The sequence below is a fragment of the Toxorhynchites rutilus genome, chromosome 3 (genome assembly GCF_029784135.1).
Source record: "Toxorhynchites rutilus septentrionalis strain SRP chromosome 3, ASM2978413v1, whole genome shotgun sequence".
Classification (NCBI taxonomy): Eukaryota; Metazoa; Arthropoda; class Insecta; order Diptera; family Culicidae; genus Toxorhynchites; species Toxorhynchites rutilus.
Window position 1 is genome coordinate 94,930,983 of NC_073746.1, and position 22,258 is coordinate 94,953,240.

General features: G+C 37.0%; 1 protein-coding gene across 2 annotated transcripts in view; it reads left to right on the forward strand.

Moving 5' to 3' along the window:
- Positions 1-22,258, forward strand: part of LOC129775616 (serine-rich adhesin for platelets-like) — a 109,919-nt gene that overhangs the window by 79,034 nt on the left and 8,627 nt on the right. For both annotated transcript variants that reach the window (XM_055780570.1, XM_055780569.1), the window contains 3 exons: positions 12,162-13,320; positions 20,666-21,383; positions 21,511-21,610. In XM_055780570.1, the coding sequence (XP_055636545.1) occupies positions 12,162-13,320; positions 20,666-21,383; positions 21,511-21,610 (1,977 nt within the window). The remainder of the gene's footprint in view (positions 1-12,161; positions 13,321-20,665; positions 21,384-21,510; positions 21,611-22,258) is intronic.

Below are 22,258 nucleotides of genomic sequence, written 5' to 3' on the forward strand. Positions count from 1 at the left end.
GAACTTGTTGCGAAATGTTGATTTGCATGATAATACACCCTATGCAAAATTTTAGTTCATTCGGACTTCATTTACTGGTGTCACAAACGTTAAAATTTAAGTTTTTTTGAAAAACGAAAAATCATCGAAAATCGAGGTTTCCAAAAAAAAAGTTTCATTCCAAATGTCTTAAAATTGCATTAATCATCAAGATTTATAGTTATCTCGAATTTTTTTTATCAAAAAAAATTGTTTTTGGCACTTGGTCGTTTTTCTACCTGAAAAATCGATTTGTGACGAAATTTTTGTTTTAATTAAATGTAAATCTCGACGTGTCATGCAATTTTAAGACACTTGGCACCACAATTTTTTCTTAAAAACCCTGATTTCCGGTGATTTTTCGGTTTTCAAAAAACTTTAACTTTTTTAATTTTATCGTTTGTGACACCAGTAAATGAAGTCCGAATGAGCTAATATTTTGCATAGGATATATTATCATGCAAATCAACATTTCGCAGCAAGTTCTGAATGAAAAGTCGAGATAACTATTTTTATTGGCCCCCAAAATCATACTTTTCGTTTCGTACTCCGAAAAAAAACTCCCAAGTCCCAGAATGCGGGTTTTCGACAAAAAAAATTTTTGCTTTTCATGCAACTTTCAACAACGTTTCATGCAACTTCAAGATATTTGGCATCAAAAAATTTTTTTAGCAAACCCCGATTTCTTTTACTCCCCCCTTGGGTGATTTTTCGATTTTCAGAAAATTCGAACTTTGACCGCTTTGCGCCACTCTCCCTTAAGTACGATTGAGCTGAAATTCGGCATAGGGTGTTTTCTCGAGATGGTGAACATTTTGCATAAGGTAACTTTTTGGAATTCTAGGGTCGATTTTTTCTCATACATTCATTGGCACCCTAACCTATACGAGGTGGCAAAAGCTCTACTTGGAACAGAATATAAGATCATTACTTATTGAAACCGATCCAGAGACTGGTAGTATACCAGAAAAAATAACAAATTGTATTTTTTTCATAATGACAAAATACTCTATTATCGTACTTAAAAAAATACATTCAAATGTTATCGAAGTATTCGAGAAAAAACTTTCCTTCGAGGATTTTCAAGTACACAAATTGAGGCAACGACTCAGCGAGGTTCCGGCACGTACTAACGATATAGCATAGCATGCTTCCTTAATTTTGCTTCACAACTCATCTTGACTTCTTGATTTCATTTGATTCACAGACTTTTCAATAATCTGCCACAGGTATTATACCGGATTTAGATTGAAGAACTGTGCTGGGTATTGCATAACTTAAATTTTATGATCCAGAAATCCATTTTTACAGAGCGGACTGTATGCTTAGAATCATTATCTTGCATAACTCGCTATTTCAACTGTTTTTTTTTCATTTCGTTCGTGGTAAAGGTACTGATCCATTGTCTTCTTTATTCAGAGACTCGGACCAATTCTGAACCAGAATAAACATCTCCAGAGCATGATATTTCCTTCTTCGAGTTTAAATGTTTAGGTTGTGTATTCTAGCTTGAAAGCATAGTCAATCAGACGGCAAACCCGGCCGAGAAAAGTCGGAAGAACTTTGAAGGAAAACGGTAAAACATCGTGATAGGCGTCCAATTGAAAATTGTATTGACGAAATTGAGCATTCTGTTGATTAACTCATAATTTCCATTATAACAATGAATGCCCAAAAATTAAATAAAAGAACAAGATCACTTCAAGTTGATCGTGGACCTTGATTTATTTCACCAACAAAGAAAAAAAAATCATGCAAAGATGAATTAAAGAATCTTGAATGAAAATTGTGTTTGATATTAATGTTATATTAACATGTCACTTTTTGTTAGAAATCTTGGAAAATCTATAAAAAAAAGATTAAATAAAGGGTGTGTCACATCAAATTGCATCACGGAAAAAAACGCTGTAGACCGATCCTTTTGAAAATTTTAGACAGTAAAATAAAAACTATTAAGCAACTTTTGGCATTTTCTTTTTATTCATACTTCGAGCCCAAGCCCGTATGCTCGCACCTTCCTCTTTACCCCGTCCATAAGGTTCTGTACAACGTCAGGTTGTAGTTTTTTTTGAACAGAAATCCATTTTCTCTTGAAGTCCGCCTCCGATTTGACAACTTTTGGGTTCTTCCGGAGGGCCTGCTTCATAATCGCCCAATATTTCTCTATTGGGCGAAGCTCCGGCGCGTTGGGCGGGTTCATTTCCTTTGGCACGAAGGTGGCCCCGTTGGCTTCGTACCACTCCCACACGTCCTTTGAATAGTGGCACGAAGCGAGATCCGGCCAGAAGATGGTCGAGCCCTCGTGCTGCTTCAATAGTGGTAGTAAGCGCTTCTGTAGGCACTCCTTAAGGTAAACCTGCCCGTTTACCGTGCCGGTCATCACGAAGGGGGCGCTCCGCTTTCCGCAAGAGCAGATCGCTTGCCACACCATGTACTTTTTGGCAAACTTGGATAGTTTCTGCTTGCGAATCTCCTCCGGAACGCTGAATTTGTCCTCTGCGGAGAAGAACAACAGGCCCGGCAGCTGACGAAAGTCCGCTTTGACGTAGGTTTCGTCGTCCATTACCAGGCAATGCGGCTTCGTCAGCATTTCGGTGTACAGCTTCCGGGCTCGCGTCTTCCCCACCATGTTTTGCCTTTCGTCGCGGTTAGGAGCCTTCTGAACCTTGTATGTACGCAGGCCCTCCCGCTGCTTGGTCCGCTGGACGAATGAACTTGACAAATTCAGCTTATTGGCGACATCCCGGACCGAACTTCTCGGATCACGTCTAAACTGCTTAACTACGCGCTTGTGATCTTTTTCACTGACGGAGCATCCATTTTTGCCGTTCTTCACCTTCCGGTCGATGGTTAGGTTCTCGAAGTATCGTTTTAGTACTCTGCTGACCGTGGATTGGACGATTCCCAGCATCTTACCGATGTCCCGATGTGACAACTCCGGATTCTCGAAATGAGTGCACAGGATTAATTCACGACGCTCTTTTTCGTTCGACGACATTTTTCCAAATTTACGAAAAATTGACAGTAAAGCATGCCCAACGTGATCTATACACTCTTATCTGATTATAAGCGAAAGCTGAAGATATAATTCCTAAAAATTAAATTTCTACAGCGTTTTTTCCGTGATGAAATTTGCAATGTGACACACCCTTTAAGGGTCAAAACCACGTATTCTAAGAATTCAAATAACATCAAGTAAGAATTTTCATTCTATTTTTAACAATTTGAAACTGCTTTAGGGCTTGCTAATCTGATAGAGTTAATTGCTTCACACCACTGTAGATGTTGACACTTTACATTGGTCATCGCGAATTGATTGATTGTTTGATTTCTTCTGTTAAAAAGCTTTAGATTACAAGGTTAATTCGCCTCTAACCACGAACAAGGCCAATTAGAAGATCAATCAATTATTTTTTGTGGGATTGAACATACGAACGTTCGTTTGGTTATTACCAGGTGGTTTGGTGGTTATTACCGGAGTTTTAGTCGAATTTTTAGCGTTACGTAATTTTTGTACCACGCCTTATCATATGACCAATTAAATTACGATTGATGTTTCAAAAGAGCGCATTCAAAATCGTTGATCTTCCTCTCAAAAAATCGTAACCTAAAATTCAGATGTGTGATTGAAATATGATGTTTGTCAAAGTTTTTGGAAAAAAAGGAACTATTCAGGAAAATTAGACTCTAAATGCACTGTTGGAAGTCTTACTTAAAAATTGAATTTCATATTAAAGGCATTTGTATATTTTTTAAATTTATATTTTATATTTTTTTATTGGAAAGCCCTTCCAATCTAACAAAGTTTGACGTACAGTAATCTCGTGGCAAACTCATCAAAGTGGAGATATGAATTTTTGAAAATTGATGGAATTTAAATACTATGTGAAATCGTAACCATTTACGAAAAAGGCTAACGTTCATTTAAAATTTAATTTTTTCTTGGTTGATCATATACGTCATGTGATAATGAAAATTGTGATTTTGGGTAGCTTCCATCATACGTACCAAGTTTCAATAAAATCGAAGAGGCTCACGGTAAAATTTGCTTTGTTCGACTGATTTGGCGTTTGACTCAAAATATAATCAAAACTTTTTATTCCCATAGGGTAATATGGGAATAACAAGTTTTGATTATATTTTGAGTGGCCACAAGATATGCGTGAATCAGTCGGAAGTGCTTTTTTCGCTCAGAGGGATCGACGCTGATGCTCTCATCATAATATCCAATACATTCTGTCAAATGTATACCGCGAATTTGTAATTTTCAATCTTCCCGCTGAACATTTCTCAATTTTACTGGCACTACGATTATCCGCAGTTTTGATTTTTCTTTCACTCCGGATAATCGAGTCATAAAAAAAACGAATTTTCGGTTGTTAAACGTAATATAATTATGATTTGCACTTATTTACTAAACGGTTTTATCTAGGTTGATCCGTTTGTATGTGTGTGACTTTGTAACTTTGTAACATTTTCTGTAGCGCTGTACCATATCAATAGAAATTTAACCCTCTACCTGTTGACCGTTTGATCTGAAATTTGGAACACATCTTTATCTCTGGTGTCTTTATAAAACTACGCATTCCATGATCTTGAAAATCCAAGATGGCGGCCGCTACAAAATGACGGATTATGTACATATTTTCTCAAAATCCCATCAATATGGGTTTTCCCAAAACTCCATCAATATGTATATCAAATGAAAGAGAAAGAAGTAAATCCAAAATGGCCGCCACCACAAGATAGTGCCATATTTTTTTTAAACCTCATCAATATGGGTGTCAAAAAAAAGTTTTCGACTAGTAGAACATATCAGATTATGAAAAATCCAATTCCAAGATGGCCGCAGTTCTGAAATGGGTATCAAACCATATTGATGGGGTTCTGAGAAAATATGTAATCCGCCATTTTGTAGTAGCCGCCATCTTAGACTTGCATTTTTCATAAACAACTGTATTCTACTAGACAGGCCTTTTCATTTGATACCTATATTGATGGGGTTGTTTAAAATATATAAGGCGCCATCTTGTTGTGGCGGCCATTTTGGATTTGCATTTTTCTTAAATAACTATGTTCTACGCTTGCAAAAAAAACGGGATTTTGTTTTTGTAATCATTGATTGTTTTTTTTATAGTTTATATGTTCTCGGGACCAAGGGTGCTATTTGTTTTCATATTTCTCCTTGAAAGCTGAAGTTTTTTTTACATATCGTATCCAAAGTTCAATAAGGTGTTGTTTCTCGTTTTTGAGTTATGATTTTATAAAGTTAACATGTTTTCAGTCTTCGTTCAATATTCCTATGCGACTAGACTAGATCTTTGCAACTAGAATCCAATTTTGTTCCACGAATTCGATATTTTTTTAAAAAAACTGGCTCATTGGCTTCAATTTGATATGTTGATCATCTGAATCAGTTCAGTAGTTCAGAAGTTCAGAATTTTTGAAAAAAGTCATTTTTGGAAAAAAAAAAAAAGTTGATTTTTTGGACCGTATAGTGAGGTATGGGTGTATATTAGGGTGACAGCGAAAATGGTCATGTCAAATTTCAAAAACCGACCATGTACATTTGGTTTATCGGCCCAAAAAATGACCTGTGCAAAATTTCAGCTTAATCGGGCATGATTTAGGGGTGCCTCAAAGCTCTCAAAGTTTTGATTTTTTGATCCTCGAAAATCTTCCAAGGGGAGAGTAAAGAAAATTTAGAAAATCGATTTTTTTTTTGATGCCAAATGACTTAAAAATGCATAGAACGTCGAGATCTGGTGTTATCTCGAAAAACATTTTTGGGCAAAAATCGATCCTGAGTGCCAAAAAATCAAAACTTTGAGTGCTTTGAGGCACCCCTAAATCATGCCCGATTAAGCTGAAATTTTGCACAGGTCATTTTTTGGGCCGATAAACCAAATGTACATGGTCGGTTCTTCAAATTCGACAATTATTTTTTTTCCATACTTTCATTGCCTTCAGGCTTTCAGTCCCAAAAGGTCGATTTTCGGCCAAAATTTTTTTTTCGAGATGACACCAGATCTCGACGTTTCATGCATTTTTAAGTCATTTGGCATCGAAAAAAAATTTTGATTTTCCAAATTTCCTTTACTCTCTCCCCTTGGAAGATTTTCGAGGATAAAAAAATCAAAGCTTTGAGCTCTTTGAAGCACTCCTAAATCATGTCCGATTAAGCTGAAACTTTGCACAGATTTTTTTTTGGGCCAATAAGCAAAATGTACATGGTCGGTTTTTGAAATTCGATGATGAATTTTTTTCCCATACATACATTCCCACCCTAGTGTGTATGTCGGAAATATGATTTGCATGCCCCAGAATATGAAGTGTGTGTTTCATTAAAACTCTTTTGTAACTTTTTTGCTTTTGGAATGATGTTTAGTCTCTACAGTGCCAGCTTCATGTCATTAATGATTGCAGAATTAAATCTTCTCTCCAGTTTTATGGGAATAAACATAATTTCCACGAATGCGATGGATGATGACATTCTCCTCAGAGCGAGAGAAAGGTGTTCATTTCGTTGAACTTGATGAACATTGAACTACACATTTTGAATTTTCACTCTTCAGAAGGCACCCATTGTAACTACTGGGATTCTCGTTTCGATGTCCCAATAATTCAGTGTTCCCTGTGCAGTTTTGACCAGTTAAGATTTTGCATCATTTGTCTGGAATTCATATATTCTCAGTAAAACAACCACCGAACACACAAAAAATCAATTCAGTAGATGTTTGATTCCGCAGCGTTATAAACAGCAAACCAAAGCATACCGCAATTCGTTCAATCGAATTGGTTGAATTGCTTTTTCATTTTAATTAAGGATCGTAAGCCAATTAACTGCGCATAACTCACATCTAATATGCAGTATGTGAAATATCTCTCACGTTCATTTTCCTTTCATCGACCATCGTTGGAACGGTACAATGTGTTGTTTGGTGTACCGTAAGTGGTAACCCGTACAGATTAGTCACACAACGGAGTCATTCATAACCAAACTTATGGGTTCCATGAAATCACATTCGTGTAATAACCCCGATCCCAATTATGAAGTTTCGCAACGCGCGCTCGAGAAATGCAGTCCGCTCGGATAGGGTACCGCTAACATCTACAAATTATTTATACACCAAAACCTCCAAATCATTTTTCGCGCGAATTCGTTAATTTACGATTCATTCAACGTGTCGTCGTTTCTGGCCGTGGAACTGGAATTGGAATACGGCTCGAGATACGGCTAAGGCCATATAAACAGACCTATATATTTCCACCTCACCACCTGTTCTTAATTGTAATTTTCCGTGTTTCATGGCGATATATAGCGCAGATCTAGAGCTTTTTTCTACTCACTCTCTCCTCCAAGCTCGTTAACGGTTCTTCCGATTGCTGGCAGGCGAATGTCTCGCAGTTTGTGACCGAAACCAGTAAGCTACTGCTGTTTATGGAAAAAAACCAAACCTATCTGGGATTAGCGTCATTGCCATGGCGAAGCCAAAACTATTCACAATAAAGCTCGTACATTCACCCACCATTTGAAAATAAAGGCAAAGGTATTAAACCACATCACGGGCAGTAACCAGTGACGGAGGTGGGTAATTTGTAGGTTAAAGGTCGAACATAATCGGGCTCACAGGGTCGTGAATCTTGTGACTTGACGGGCGTGTGAAGGTTTCTTTCTCCTTGGCGTTTTCCGATGTAAAATGTAAAGGACTAAACAATTCGAGTTCGTTGGCTGTTTGCTAGCGTGTCGATGGTGTAAAAGGTGTCTTGGCATGTTGAGGGATTTTTATCCAGTTTTAGCTATTTTTATGTCAAAACGAGCATTGAAAAAGAGTGGTACAGGGTGACCCGTAGTAACGTTTTTTTTCCAAATCACTCAAATCACTCGCATCTCTGTTCGAGCGAAAGGGGTTTGGCATCGACGGATAGCTGAGCAGCTTAGGATAACATAGTGCTTTTGGAACCCGCATTTTTTGTGTTCGCGTTTTTCAAGAAAAGTATCCGTCAGTATGAAACTCTATTACGAACAAACGTAGTAAACAGCTCGATGCATATACATTTGTGCATGTCACTGTTTGGGCTTTCAAGCATGTTGGAGAATTATGAGCTTTCATTTTATTTCAGTTTGAGCAACCAAAACATATCTTTTCCAGGCGTTATTAGAAGATTTTCTTCCTAAATAATAAATACTAGATATTTATGTATCCTCTAAGCAGCTTAATCAATAAGAATATTATTCGACACATTTTTTTAAAAACCCGTTGGCTTTTGATCACTCTAAACTTTGATGCTTAGTCCAATTTGTGCTCCTCAAATGGTTCTGACCAAAAGGATCAATCAGAGTAACGGCGGAACTTGAAAACAAGCAAAATATTCCCTTGTGATTGTACCGCCAGTCGAATGAAATAAATTTGGATATTGCTTACCGAAAACATCATTCACTTTCTAACCGCGAAGCAGGGTTCATATGCTAAAGTCATCGTTCTAGGATGATCAAGTAGCCGATCAAACTATTAGACGATAAAAAGTCTGCAGTCTGCGTGGGTTTTAAAGTCACTGCTTCACGAATATCATCTGCTTCCAGTTTGACTAGTGAAGTGCATTGGCAAAATGAGGACACAAATTTCAACATCGCGAGAACAAGAATGAATCGATTGATGTATTTCAGGGGCACCAAATCTTTCACAGAAGAGTTACTACAAGTCAGTACGAGTTAATGCAATACGATGCATTCTAAAGTGATATCCGATTTTTTTTCTCTATTATAGTGATTTTCAACACATTTCAGCTGGTTCGTCACTTTTTCTTCCATTTTTGGAAGAATGTCGGGAGTGAGAGTTTAACTAATTTCCGAAATAATAAAACTACTCGGATCAGGGCCTTACAATTTCACTTCAATTGACACATTGTCACTTAATAATGAGCCCATTGCCTTTCAATTTCAAGCAAACCCTTGCAGTCTGAAAATAGTGCTGCTCTTTTTTCACGCTCAATAAAGAGAATATTACTTCACCTTCGTACGGACTCGTTCCAATTCACGATTATTTCTTTCATTCTTCACACTGAAGGGAAATTATCAAACCGTCAAATGAAAATGAAAGGCATTTATATTGAATGAAAGTGTCTTATTTCGAATGAAAATAATATGCCCTCATATGCCTCTTTTAATTCCACTTTTTTTTTCGAAAGACGGTCCCGGAAAATTCAGTTTGAAGAAATGAGCTCGAATGAAACTGTCAATTGAAAGCAGTTTCACGATCTGAAAGTGACATATAGAAATTCAAATGATAATGAATGGGGAATTTTCAATCGTCAAGTGAAAGCGTCTGACAGACAGACAGACTTCATGTCTGTCATGCATATTTGGAATCTTCGAAAAATAATCAGAATTCATAAAAAATGCCAAAAACTTTCTAAAGAAAAATTACACTCAATTTTTTTTTTAAATTGAAATTAATTTTTCTCAAAAATGTATTTTTTAAAAATTCTCAGGAAAATTATGTGAATAATGAATTATTAAAATATGAACTGTTGTTGAAGACATAAACTTTCAATTTTTTTTATAGTTTCTGGAATACACGGCATTTTTCTATGGAGACTCCTGAGAAAAATATGTTTTACTCATAACTTTTTTGTGTGTAAATTCTTGCGTTATACATGTTCTTGACATGTTTCTGAATAGAAAAATGTTTGCAGAACATGTAAGTCGTGATAATTTCTATTTATTAACACGTTGACGGCTACGTCAGTCACCGGCGATTGACAGTATAACATATGATAATAAAGGTAATTAATATAAGCATATAAGCTTATAAGCATTCCCTTTCGAAGAAAAATACCTTCCATTACGAGAAAAAACGTATACATTGAACATTTCTATAGAGTCGCTATAAAACTGTGGCACTCAACGTGTTAAAGTTACGAACTGAACATTAATTTCTCGAAGTAAATATGAAAAAATTGTTGCTGGGAAAACTCTTTCGTTGTAAAGGTGCCCATCTTTCGATGTATGAGCGATTTGTTGGAAATTGTAAGGGCTATTCATATTTATTTTTTATCGGTTTTAAAAAAATATTTTGAAAATGGATTTAAATTAATTTAAATTTTCCAAATATTTTTTTCAATGAAATTTTGTTTGAATTTTTTTTATTAAAAAATTGAAAGAAAAACTCAAAACTTGAAAAAAAATTCACTCAAAAACTATAAGATTTACAAAATGTTGGTTGGAGAATGAAATGTAAGAAGTTATTGAAGTTTTTATTAAAAAACATAAAAAAAATTAAAAATAACAATTCATTGAGAATACATATTTAAAAAATTCAAATTAACTTAAAAAAAACAAAATTTTTAATTCTGAAAAAAGTCACCTAATGATAAGCCCACTGCCTTCCAATTTCAAGCAAACCCATGCAGACTGAAAATAGTGCAGCTAATTGAAAGAAAAACTCTACAAAAACTCAAAACTCAAAAAACTTCAAAAAAAATCACTCAAAAACTATACGATTTACAAAATGTTGGTTAGAGAATGAAGTGTAAGAAGTTTTCATTAAAAAATAAAAAGAAATAATAAAAAAAATCATTAAAAAAACATATTTCGAAAATAAAAATAAATTTTTCTCAAAAATATTTTTTTTTTAATTTTGAAAAAAACCTTTGCAATTTACAAATTTCCAACAAGTCACTCATACATCGGAAGATGGGCAGTTTTATAGGGAAAGAGTTTTTCCAACAACAACCTTTCCACGTTTTCTTTGAAAGCTTACTTTTAAAGTTTAACCCGTAACATTTTTATGTATGGATTATCACAATGTTTTGCAATCTCTTTTTTTGCAATTTCCTTTTTTGCAATCTCTTTTTTTTCCGAAACACATCAAGAACAAGTAAAACGTGAGAATTTACACACAAAAATGATACGAATAAACATTACTTTTTCAGGAGTCTCTATATAAAAATGCCAAATATTCCAGAAACTATAAAAGATAGAAAGTTTAAATCTTCAACAAAAGTTCACATTTTAATAAGATCTAAAACCTTGAGAAAAAAAAGGTTCCAATTTTTGAAAAAAAATTTTCAGCGTAATTTTTCTTTAAATTTTTTTTAGTATTTTTTATGAAAATTTCAACAAGAATTTTGTAGATATTATAGTTTTTGAGTTATAATTTATCTATATATATATAAACGGATTTCTGTCTGTCTGTCTGATTCTTATGGACTCGGAAACTACTGAACCGATCGACATGAAAATTGGTATGTAGGGGTTTTGGGGCCGGGGAAGGTTTTCCTAATAGTTTGAGACCCCTCCCCCTTTTTGCCATTTAAATGAAACACAAATTTCTACATTACTCGAGAATGATTCAAGCTTTATTATATTATATTTTCTGTATCAAACATTTATTCCATGTAACGAAGAAACATGTTATTTGCAAGGGGTTGAAAAATCTGGAACGAGAATTGTGTCTGAAAATAATCTGATATTATAATGATGAGTTTTGGTAGAAGTACTAATAATTTTATAGTGAAAGGTGAATTCAACGGGGTCGATTAGAAGATCAATCAATGAACAGTTCTGCGATTGGGCTCATGAACTAGCGCGTAGTAAGAAAACGTGAATGTTTGAAGGTATTGATAACAAAACACAAATTTTGGGCAGGACGAAGTTTGCCGGGTCAGCTAGTTGTAAAATATAAAGAAAAAAAATCTTATCAAAAAGCAGTGTTATTCTTTTCGAAGATTCCAAGTATTCAAAGTTGCTTGAATGACTAATGCCTTTACACCCACAACGTTTCACTCCAATCCAAGATGTTGCTGCCAATAGCCGGTCGAGTTGGCATGGAATTCGTTGTCAATTGAAAGTCTTTGATGTAGTCTTACGTCTTTGCGGTTATGTCCCGGGAATTACCCACCCGTCTTTTTCATATTGAATATTTACAAATTTGCAAATTCGTGGAATGGATATTGAAAATGTTTTTGCCGACTACTCTTCATAATTAAAATCTCTACTTACCGTTCAATTGAATGTATATAAGTGAGATATCTGAAAAGAGGCTTTTGTTTAATTTATACTATAACTAGAGTGTTACTTATAAAATATATAATAAATAAAATAGTATTAACAATCTATGTTTTCCGATCTTTTCTTGCAGACACCTCAGGCGAACTAAACTTCCTAACGCCCAACTCGGCCAAAGATATCCAACGTGAGTTCACTGCCGGTATCAAGGAGCGCTGCAAGATCCCGTTCATCAGCTGTCAGGCCGTAACGACCGTACTGGATCCGGCGACGGGTAATATCAGCACCGTCCTGACGACGACATCCCCCCAGACCGAGACGGCCACATCGACGACGACGGCGGCGACGGCTGCCACGGGCAAGAAGCCGAGCTACCTTAATCTGGCCTGCTGTGTGAATGGTTACTCGAATCTGACGACGTATGATTCGAAGCTGAGGCAGGATATCAACAAGTCGCGGGAGGTATCGCCGAGCCGGCCGATCATTGCCACACTGCACTACAATCGGTCGGAGGGTGGCAATTTTCAGCTGACCGCCCCCACTCTCAGCTACATTAGTATGAATAATAGTATTAACAATAGCATTAGCAACGGCAGAATTGGCGCAATGGTGAACGGCGGTGGCGCAGGGGGACGATTTGTCGGATCGGATCGGACCGTCAGCCAGGATGTTCCGGATAATGCCGCAATGTTCAATAGTAATGGGTTCAGCGGTGGTGGGCTGCGAACAAAGGTGATTTCATCGCAATCCCAGCTAGGCAGCGTAAAAGAGTGCGAGAAAGTGGTGAAGAAGAGCTTCATTCAGCAGCGCGTCGAAAAGTTGTACGGGAGCGCGGAGGGCGTTGTGATTAGCAAGCAGATTTACAACAACAACGAGAGGAGATATTTAAACAACATTGCGAATGAGAATGTGAACAAGAGCTACTCTGGCACGATTCACTTCAATGGGAACGGAAATGCCGCGTCGAATGCTTGCTGCGATGTTGGTGGAACCGGGGTCGGAGGAGGGGGAGGAGGGATAGCAAATGGGGCAGGAGGTGGAGCTAGCGTCAACGGTAGTTGTGGTGGAACAAAAGAGAATCTCGATGAGAACAATAAGGAGATTACCAGTGATCCAGATTTGGAAGCGCTGCCAGTATTGCGGCATTTGCGGCCTGAGTTCCGGGCACAGTTGCAACTATTTTCTCCCAAAAAAGTCCCCAAAACGTCACCCGCTCGGAGCTCTTCCGGTAGTGGTACCGCCAGCAGTGATTGTCACATCGATAGCTATTCCATGTCCAATGGGGATTTAAGGTAGGATGATTCACTTTAGCTTAATCAAAGAATAATCACATCACAGAATAAACGTCCTCTTTCCAACAACAAGCAATATGAAATATTCCCTTTCATAGAATACAGTATAACCTTGAATATCCGCAAAAGTGAGTTACATAATTATTCAATAGGCATTCACGAAAATTGTCAGTTACTGATAGGCTTCTTTATCTTTGTTCTGATCATGCCTTTCACATTCATATCTGACCACCTACAGAAGGATATTTTAACCCATTAACGACCAAGCTGTAAAAAATATTGTATTAACAAAAGCCATTGGTGTAATTTTGATCATTGCCGATACAAAAACCCCAATCTCCAATTTTCGTTTTTTCGTTTTCCGGAAACTGGCAAAAAATCGCCAAACAAAAACATTGGTCAAAACCTACATTATTGTTCCTGTAGGATGTTCAATCCAACTTTACTTTCCATTCATATGGTTACTTTCCGAAGCCATGAAAAAATATCAAAATTGATTTATGTAGCTTAAATAGTTATAGTTTTCTTGCAAAAAATATCTCTTTTTCGTGCTTGCACCTCATTTTTAGTCCTTTATTGTGTTATCTGCTATGTTTGTGAACCCCCAGTTGCATTCGTTTGTTTCAATATTTTCCATTCTTTATTATTATATCGAGCTGTGTGAAATCAACATTAGGAAAAAAATAATGTCTGCTCGCTGTGCTGTTCTTACCAGCAAATCATGATTTCGGAATCATGGCACAAACGAGAACGAGAGAACTCTGCTTCGGTTAGCACTTCATGATACTCAAACATGCGAATCAAAACGTCATGATCGCTTTCGGTACTGCAAGTTTATATTCTTCTTTGGCTTTTTTTCGCTATAGCGATCGACAAAGCAGAAATATTTTCAAATCAACCCTCAGCTTTAACATATGATGTTGGATGATCCGTTGTCTAGAGTGAAAAAAAATATACCTCTCGTTCTTGCTTTTCTGACAGCCCAACTGCGATAACAGAGATTGAAACAATTAGAGCGCGTGATTTTCATTTAAATAATAGGTGACTTTTTTGAACTGTTCAGATTAAAAAAAATATATAACTCAAAATTAAAAGCGTAGATGCAATCAATCGATGCAAAATGCGATCTGCGATCTATCGATAAATTGTTGTGTTCTAAGCGTTCAAAATCCATCCAAATCCGTTCCTTTTTTTCATTGCATGCTCCCTTTTTAGATTTCCATTCTAAACCTTCCTGTTGAACGTAGTCCTAGAGAGTGTATCAAAAAGTAATCTAAAGTTTCCAAAAATAAAAAAAATACAGCGATTAGGTTGTTGAAATTTTTTGGATTAGTACGTTTTAATATTGCTTACTGTGTTGATAGACAGTAGAGTGAATAAGTTACACAGATCGCTGATTTCCGTAAAATGATCGTGCCTTGGGTTTGAACCTCCCATCAAAATTCTGTACAGTAGCCTTCGTGAACTTCTTGGACGCTACTGACCAATTCTTTGACCCTAGGCAATTGCTTAGTAACGTTCGATTGGTTACAGTTAAGGACAATTTGGTGGATTGTTGGCTTTTTCGACATACATGATGTTGTTTTCCGCAATCTGTCAAATCTGACCAGCATAGAGCAGGCAGATCCTGCTTTCTATACAAAGGACGCAACCTCTTCTTCAAGCATTCGTCTAAATAAAAATGATAATTTATGAAAAAGTAGAAGATCGCAAGTCACATCTACCAGACTAGCATCATTTGATCGATTATTTCCACCGTCGTATCCGTAATTGTGACGTAGGCGTTACATGAAATCTGTGTTTTGAAAAAATAGATGCCATATGTGTTCAAATTGCATGAAACGTTGAGATCTTCTATTTACCAAATGCTGCAGAACGATTTCTCGATATATTTTCCATATTTCCGAAATTGCGACCTTGAGCTATTCAATCGTGGTGTACCGCTTTCCCTCAGTGTAGATTATGCGTACAAGGATCCCCCTAGGATTTTGAACAGGATGTAATTTTACTTCCTCTTTCTATAAATTACTCTAGAGATAAAGTCTAACTATCATGAGTTCAATAATCGATATCTCGTAAACTCTTGTACTCAGCTCTGTCTTATTCGTTTGAATAGTGAGAAGTACTTAGTACAAGTCAACGTTAAAATCATTTTTGAGAACCGTTTCAACAACTTTGATTAATAATATCTTCTATATATCATAATAAACCCGAATTTATCCATCTCATGATCATTATAATCTGAGCTACTCCCATATGGGATTCTGAAGTTTAATCCTCTTATCCTTCCCATTCTCGTGTAATTTGATATACGGGACATGAGGTTTGATATAATTATTTAAACAGAAACTGGTCAGTAGCGTCGGTCAGAAGCATAATTTTCATATGATACACTTGATGAGTTTCAAGGAATTTATCAAATGCAGAAAATGATTCAGATTTTCTTTAGACGGATCAGAATTGAAAATGATCAAATCAAAATTATGGAAAAAGAACTAGAAGAGAATAATTCAAAAATTAAATATTCTTTCATTCAAAGTATATCTTCGAAACAATATCGTTGAAAATATCTATTTCGTAAAAACAAAAGATCAATGGCCTTTTTCGATGTAACTATCGTTTTGACTCGGTCTTGACAGGGATGGTAAAAAATCACATTCAACGATCAATGAATAAGTATATCCCTCTAGTCGGATATTTTTAAATCACCCCCAGCAGGCGATGCTCTTTTATTCTTCATATGTACACAGAGAGAATACTTGGAACGGTGAGCTACCAAGATCTCAAAAAAGCAATATGAAAGCGGAATCCCCACTGCTTGCACTCTCGAAACATTACTTCTACTACTCAAGTTTTATCGTGAGTGCAAGCCACAAACGGTTAATCCTATTCCATAGAGCGGATGATGAGTTCTTGATCGGAAAGTGTAACAAGAGACGATCAACTGAAATCTTACGACACTCGTCGAGGGATTTTTAATTCTCTATTGCATTGTCCGCAGTGAGTGGCTGACTCAGTCTCGTGTCGATTTTATTTTGCTCTCGTCTCCCGCCCGATGAACAGCAGACGGGTAATGGATGCAATTGATTAATTTTATTACCAGCAGATTTGGGCGAATCTCATCCCGCCCAAAATCGTTTATAGATACCAATAATTCTGAACATTCACAGTTCTCTCCAAATAATTTTTCCAATAGTAATTCAATTAGTGACTTCACGAAACACCTTTCGAATTCGATTGAATTTCAGACCCTTTTTTATTTTGTAGATAAAACGGATCACATATTTGATTAATTCAATTCTGTGTGGTTACGTTCTTCGTTGCGAATAAATGTAATGAATTAGTATGGACGTATTTTATTCATATATCGTGGACTTCCGACATATCTGGCAGTAGATTTATCGAACGACTAATGTTTTTTATATCCCTTCAAAATTGTTGCATCTCTCAAATGTACATACTGCTTTGACCGCAGATTTGCATGGTTAAATCTGGTTAATTTCAGGTATTCAGTCTTCATTTTGTCGAATGAATACTGTTGGAAAAATAGGTATCGCAGCAAATGATTATCAACATCCTACCTTATCATCAGACGGTATGCGAAGAATTTCAGTGAACTGACGGCATTGGAATATATGCTTTGTGGGGACCACACAATTATTATCAGAGCTGATAAACACCCGACTGGAAGTCATGAACATCAATTCAATGTGCCCAAGATAAATTTATCCTTTAAAGGTCTTTAACCTTTCTAAAGATGATCAGATGGAATATATTCCAATGTCGTCTGGAATAACCTATCCAATACCTTATGATCGTAATATTGTTTTTGCTATTATTCTGATGTTTCATAACACGGCACTCTATTGATTATTCGCCGAAAATGAATAAAAATATCCTTGAAGTTAGTCTACGGTTTTAGTAGCAGTGCAATATGGTGAGCCAGTCTCAGGATAAGAAAACATTTAAAATTTTTTTTTGAATGAATTAATAGTAAAACAAAACGTCAAAAAAATTCTCAGCTTTGTGATAGCAGAGAATCATTATCCATTTGAGTTGTATGAGCCCCCCCCCCACTAACTGTGGATAGTCTATCTGCATACAAATTATGTAGAGTTCCACAATCCAAAAAATTTATGAGCAAATATTTACGTGCTTACACAAAAAAAACACATGTTGACATATTTGCGCTAATTTATGTTTTTTGATTAATTCAAGGTAATCAAGGTCTTTTCTAGCCACCAGTTTACTCGGGCCCGAAAAAAGAGGTCTGTATTTGGGCTGGCGGAAAAATATATCTCGCAAGACCACGTGTTCGATGTCGTAATAGCCTTGGCCAATAACGCATTTACATTAACTCATAAAATTAGTGATTTGAGGGGGATTATTGTTTGTAGTCTCTTGTAGATTAATTTAAACACCATCTGAAAAATCCTCTGTGAAACATTAAACATTAAAGTCGTCCTATCTGCTGTAGCGCATTTTTTTATTTTACCCAGATTCATCGAAGTAAACGCACTCGGAAAGGAAAATTGAACGCCCGGACGAGAGAGCGAGAATCGTAAAGCGTACGTCATAGAGACACTCATTCCCATGGAGCAAATTCTTGTTAGGAGTTGTAAACAAAACGAGGACGGAGAGTAACTCAATTATTCGAACTAGTTCCAGTCTAGCAATGCTTTGGTCAACTCAGAGTAACCAAGAGAAAATCATTTGGTTATGATGGGTGATGATTAATAGTTAGTCGCAGTTTGCACAGATTGCGATCTGTGCAGTTTGCGATTAATCGTAAATCACATCATGCTCCCTTGTTTTCCATCCTTGGGTCTTGTCCACCAATTGCGAATGTTTGAATTACAAAAACCAACCCTACAATGTTGGAAAAACATTACAGTTATTATTTTATATTCAAAATATTAACAAATCAATATTATACATAATCAATCATAATGATCGTTTTGGGCCAGTGGCCTCCATTGCCATTTTATGGGGTTGCAACACTCTATTAATTTAATCCTTAAAATAGAAACAAATAATTTCTATTCATTTAGGACAATCGAAATTAGACCTTTCGCCATGTTTCAATCGGTCTACGGAAGCTAAATTTTTTTGTCCTCATTTCCATCCCATAGCGCATTTATCGAATCCAAATAAACAAATTTATGTCCTCTGGATACGTCAGGATTTCGTTCTAAAATGCCACCAAGCGGGTAAATTGCTGTTTGTTTATCTTTTCTTTCTTAAAAAGCAAGACACGATTTAAAATGTTAGCAAAAAAGCTCCGAAAAAATCCGAAATTAAACTTACTCCATTCCGCGTGACTAGCTTTCACCATCTAAAACACAAGTGACAAATATACTCGTTTTTCCCCGTGACGTAACAGTATCGTGATATTGATAATAACACCGAGTTCATCAAAGTTGTCATGACGGATGAACTCTTCCGGATTCTACACACACGGTGGCAGCCGTAATAACTTTGTTTACAATTCACTCCGATTTCACCGTGCAGTGACGTTCGTGATCAGGCCCGATATGTCGATTTTTTGTGACGATATCCTTTTGCGTGGACGGTCGGAGAGAGGATTCCAGAACATTCATGTAATCTTTGAATGATGTGAAAGCTATCTTGAGCTTTCTGGTTGCACAGAATCCCGCCCAAACCATGCACGAGCCTCCACCAAAATTCCTGGTTGAAGAATACTGTTCCTTCCGTAAGTCACGCCAGTACCCATTTGTCACAACATACCATGTCCCACTGTCGGTTCATGTGAGCTTTGGCAAAACTCAGACGTCTTCCTTTGTGAGATTGTAAGATAAGGAGCCCCTCTTTATGTGAGATTTTTCCAAAACTTGACGAATTGTCACCCGAGTAACATTTAAATTGAAATATTGCTTTATTTGCAAAAGCGATTGAGGCATTCGAAGCTGTTCTAGCTATTTCCCGCTTATCCTGGTCAGAGAGCCTCGATTTACGTGGAGCTTCTCCTTCTTAAATTTCTCTGATTTCCACAAATTTTGTATATCTATATAAATAAAAATGATTTAGTGTCCGTTCCTCGCGGTTCAACTCAACAACGGAGCAACTATTATTGATTTGAACAGTCAGTATCAGGATTGATGTGTCTCAACCTGCGTCAGATACATATGTCAAAAAAGAATCCGCGAATATAGACCGCCCACAGAAAAATAATTTTCGGGGAACGTGAGTGTTCGAAATTATTTGAATCAGAAAAGCAATTGTGGGCGGGACGCAGTTTACCGGGTCAGCTATTAGTAATAGAATTTTTAATTTTATGAAATAAATCCATCTTTTTCAACCAATATCTTACAAGCGCAACTTTCTCTGGGATTGACGAATATACTCGAATATACATGGCTCGATTCTGGTGAAACAGTTAACTAGTTAAAAATAGGGATTTAACCCAAGATCATGCATGTAAGAAGTAAGAAAATGTTCGAATGTATTCATATCACAAATCATCAGGCGGGACGAAGTTCGCGGGGTCCACTAGTTTCATATAAACAAATTGTGAGAGCTTAGTTGCCTAATACAACGATTCAAACAGTTTCAGTAGCAAATTTATTTTGATCACATATTCATTGGTACTCATGACTGTTGATTGCATTCGGCAATGATTCAATGTCTATCCTAGACGCTTTTACAATTCTCGGCTAACAAAAAATTCTTCGTTACAATCGGTTCTCTCGTTTGAAGAGTTTCCCATCCTGAAAAATGTTTATGTAAGTTACCATTTTCTTAACTATTAGTTAGGCTACGAAAGTCATTTAGTGTATTTTCAGTGAAATAAATTTCTTAATTTGATTCATTTGATTCAATTGGTTGAAGGCTCATTTTCTGATGAATTCTCAGTGTTTTTTCATATTTACATACTAGCAGCACACTTTATTTCAAAGTGGAGAGTTCGATTACTTGTTTTGCGTGCCTTGAAATGAATTTCCAAAAAAAGCATGCAGGTAAATTAGACACTACACTATGGTCTTATATCCATGGTACATATTACCTGTCTGCAATTTAAAATCGAAACATTAAAAACGGCACGTCGGGCACGTTTAACTCCAAAACATTTATTGTTTAATCACGTACCTTGAAAAGTAGCGGTAACCAAATGCTGTATTGGTATGCGTAGATTCGAAAATTTCGTTTCAAATTGCAGTACGGACCACGATTTCCATTCTGAATATTGGATTATATCAACCTTGTCATCATGATGTCAGTCTAATGCCCATTTGTTGATCTCACATTTTATCTAGACATCAGAATAGCTTATCAACAAAGGCCTGATTACATGACTAATCTGTTCTTTCTTATTTTCTCATCCTAGTCATCATCATTCGTACTCCACATCACACTTGATCAACGGCAAAGTCACAACGTCAAACAGCACGACAACGGCGTCCTCCTCGCTGTCGTCATCATCGTCTATCCACGCGTCGTCAAACGGAGTGGACTCGAGAGAAGAACACACCACAGTGGCAACAACAGTAGTCACAACGGCTACCACAACCAAAACCGAACTCGCGAAATCCCATGAACAGCAGAACGGATCGGATTCGGAGTCTTTATCAGTGGTCACTTCGGCTGGGGAGACGACGACGGCGACTAACACTAGTGACGCAACAGGGCCGACAACTGTTGCCAACGATAATAGTATTTGCGGCGACATTAGGCGAGAATCTTTTTCGCCAACCACGACGGCAGTGACAAAACGAACACCAGTCGGAGAGGAGCCAATTTGTGTGGAATCGGTTTCGGCCCCGGAGCAGAAGCAAGAGATGAAGTTGAACGAACTGTCGTCGGTGGCCCTTAATGGTGGCGATCATGACGATCGAGCGAAAGTTATCCAGAATGGAACCAAGAACGGCCATCATAACCATCATCCGGCGGAAAATAAGGAAAATCTGAACGGTGACATAGTGGAACCGCTGTCGGCAAAGTCACCCCTGAAGGATGGAAATTATTTTCTGCAGGTGCTCAAGAACGAACAGAAAAGGCTCTACGCAATGGCAGCCGATATAGAGAGTGAAATCGAACAAGTGAAGGTGAGATTGGATAAAATGTGACCGAATGCTGATGATTGCGATGGTTATCAATTGTTATCGTGCTGTGCAGGATAACACACGTGGTAGTAAAAGCGATAATTAACGTTGTGTTTATTTTCGGTTTCAGACTGATGGTGTGGAAATCAGCGAGGAAATTACCGGCTACATTTTGGTGGCGGCGGGTAAAGCACGACTTCTGTGCTCGCAGAAAATGAAGCAGTTTGAAGGTGAGTGTGTATTGTTTTCATTTCAATCAAAAGACCGGCTTTTTCTGAGCGTTTGTGATTGTTGTGATGTATACGTTGATACGTATGTCTTTCTCTGATCATATTCTTCTCGAGTGTCTGTCGACAATCCTTGATTGCAAAAGTAAAATGAACTATGACGACTTTAGTTTCATAGCATCGATTCGCGTTGATCTACTCGCCAAATTTTAATTTCATTCCTTCGAAGCTTTTCAATTATAAATACACAGACTATATAAATCGTTTTTCATTCGTTCTGTATGCTAATTGGCTGCGCTTGCAAGCCAGCATACCGCATCGAACCTTAGCCAAATTTCAGCACCCAATTTTTGACTATGGACTATGGCTCATTGCTTCTGCTCTCTGGACCGACAACATTCGATTTTTCATGCCATTAAAAATACAGACACGGAGGCGATCTGGCGTAGTGGTAACATCCATGCCTCTCACGCTAAAGGTCACGAGTTCAATTCTCACTCCCGACATTCTTCCAAAAATGGAAGTAAAAGTGACGAACCAGCCAAATGAGTTGAAATTCACTATAATACAGATAAAAAAAAAAAATACAGACACGATGAAAGCTTCGAGACGCATGGAACTACAATATTGCCATTACCACAAACAGAATCC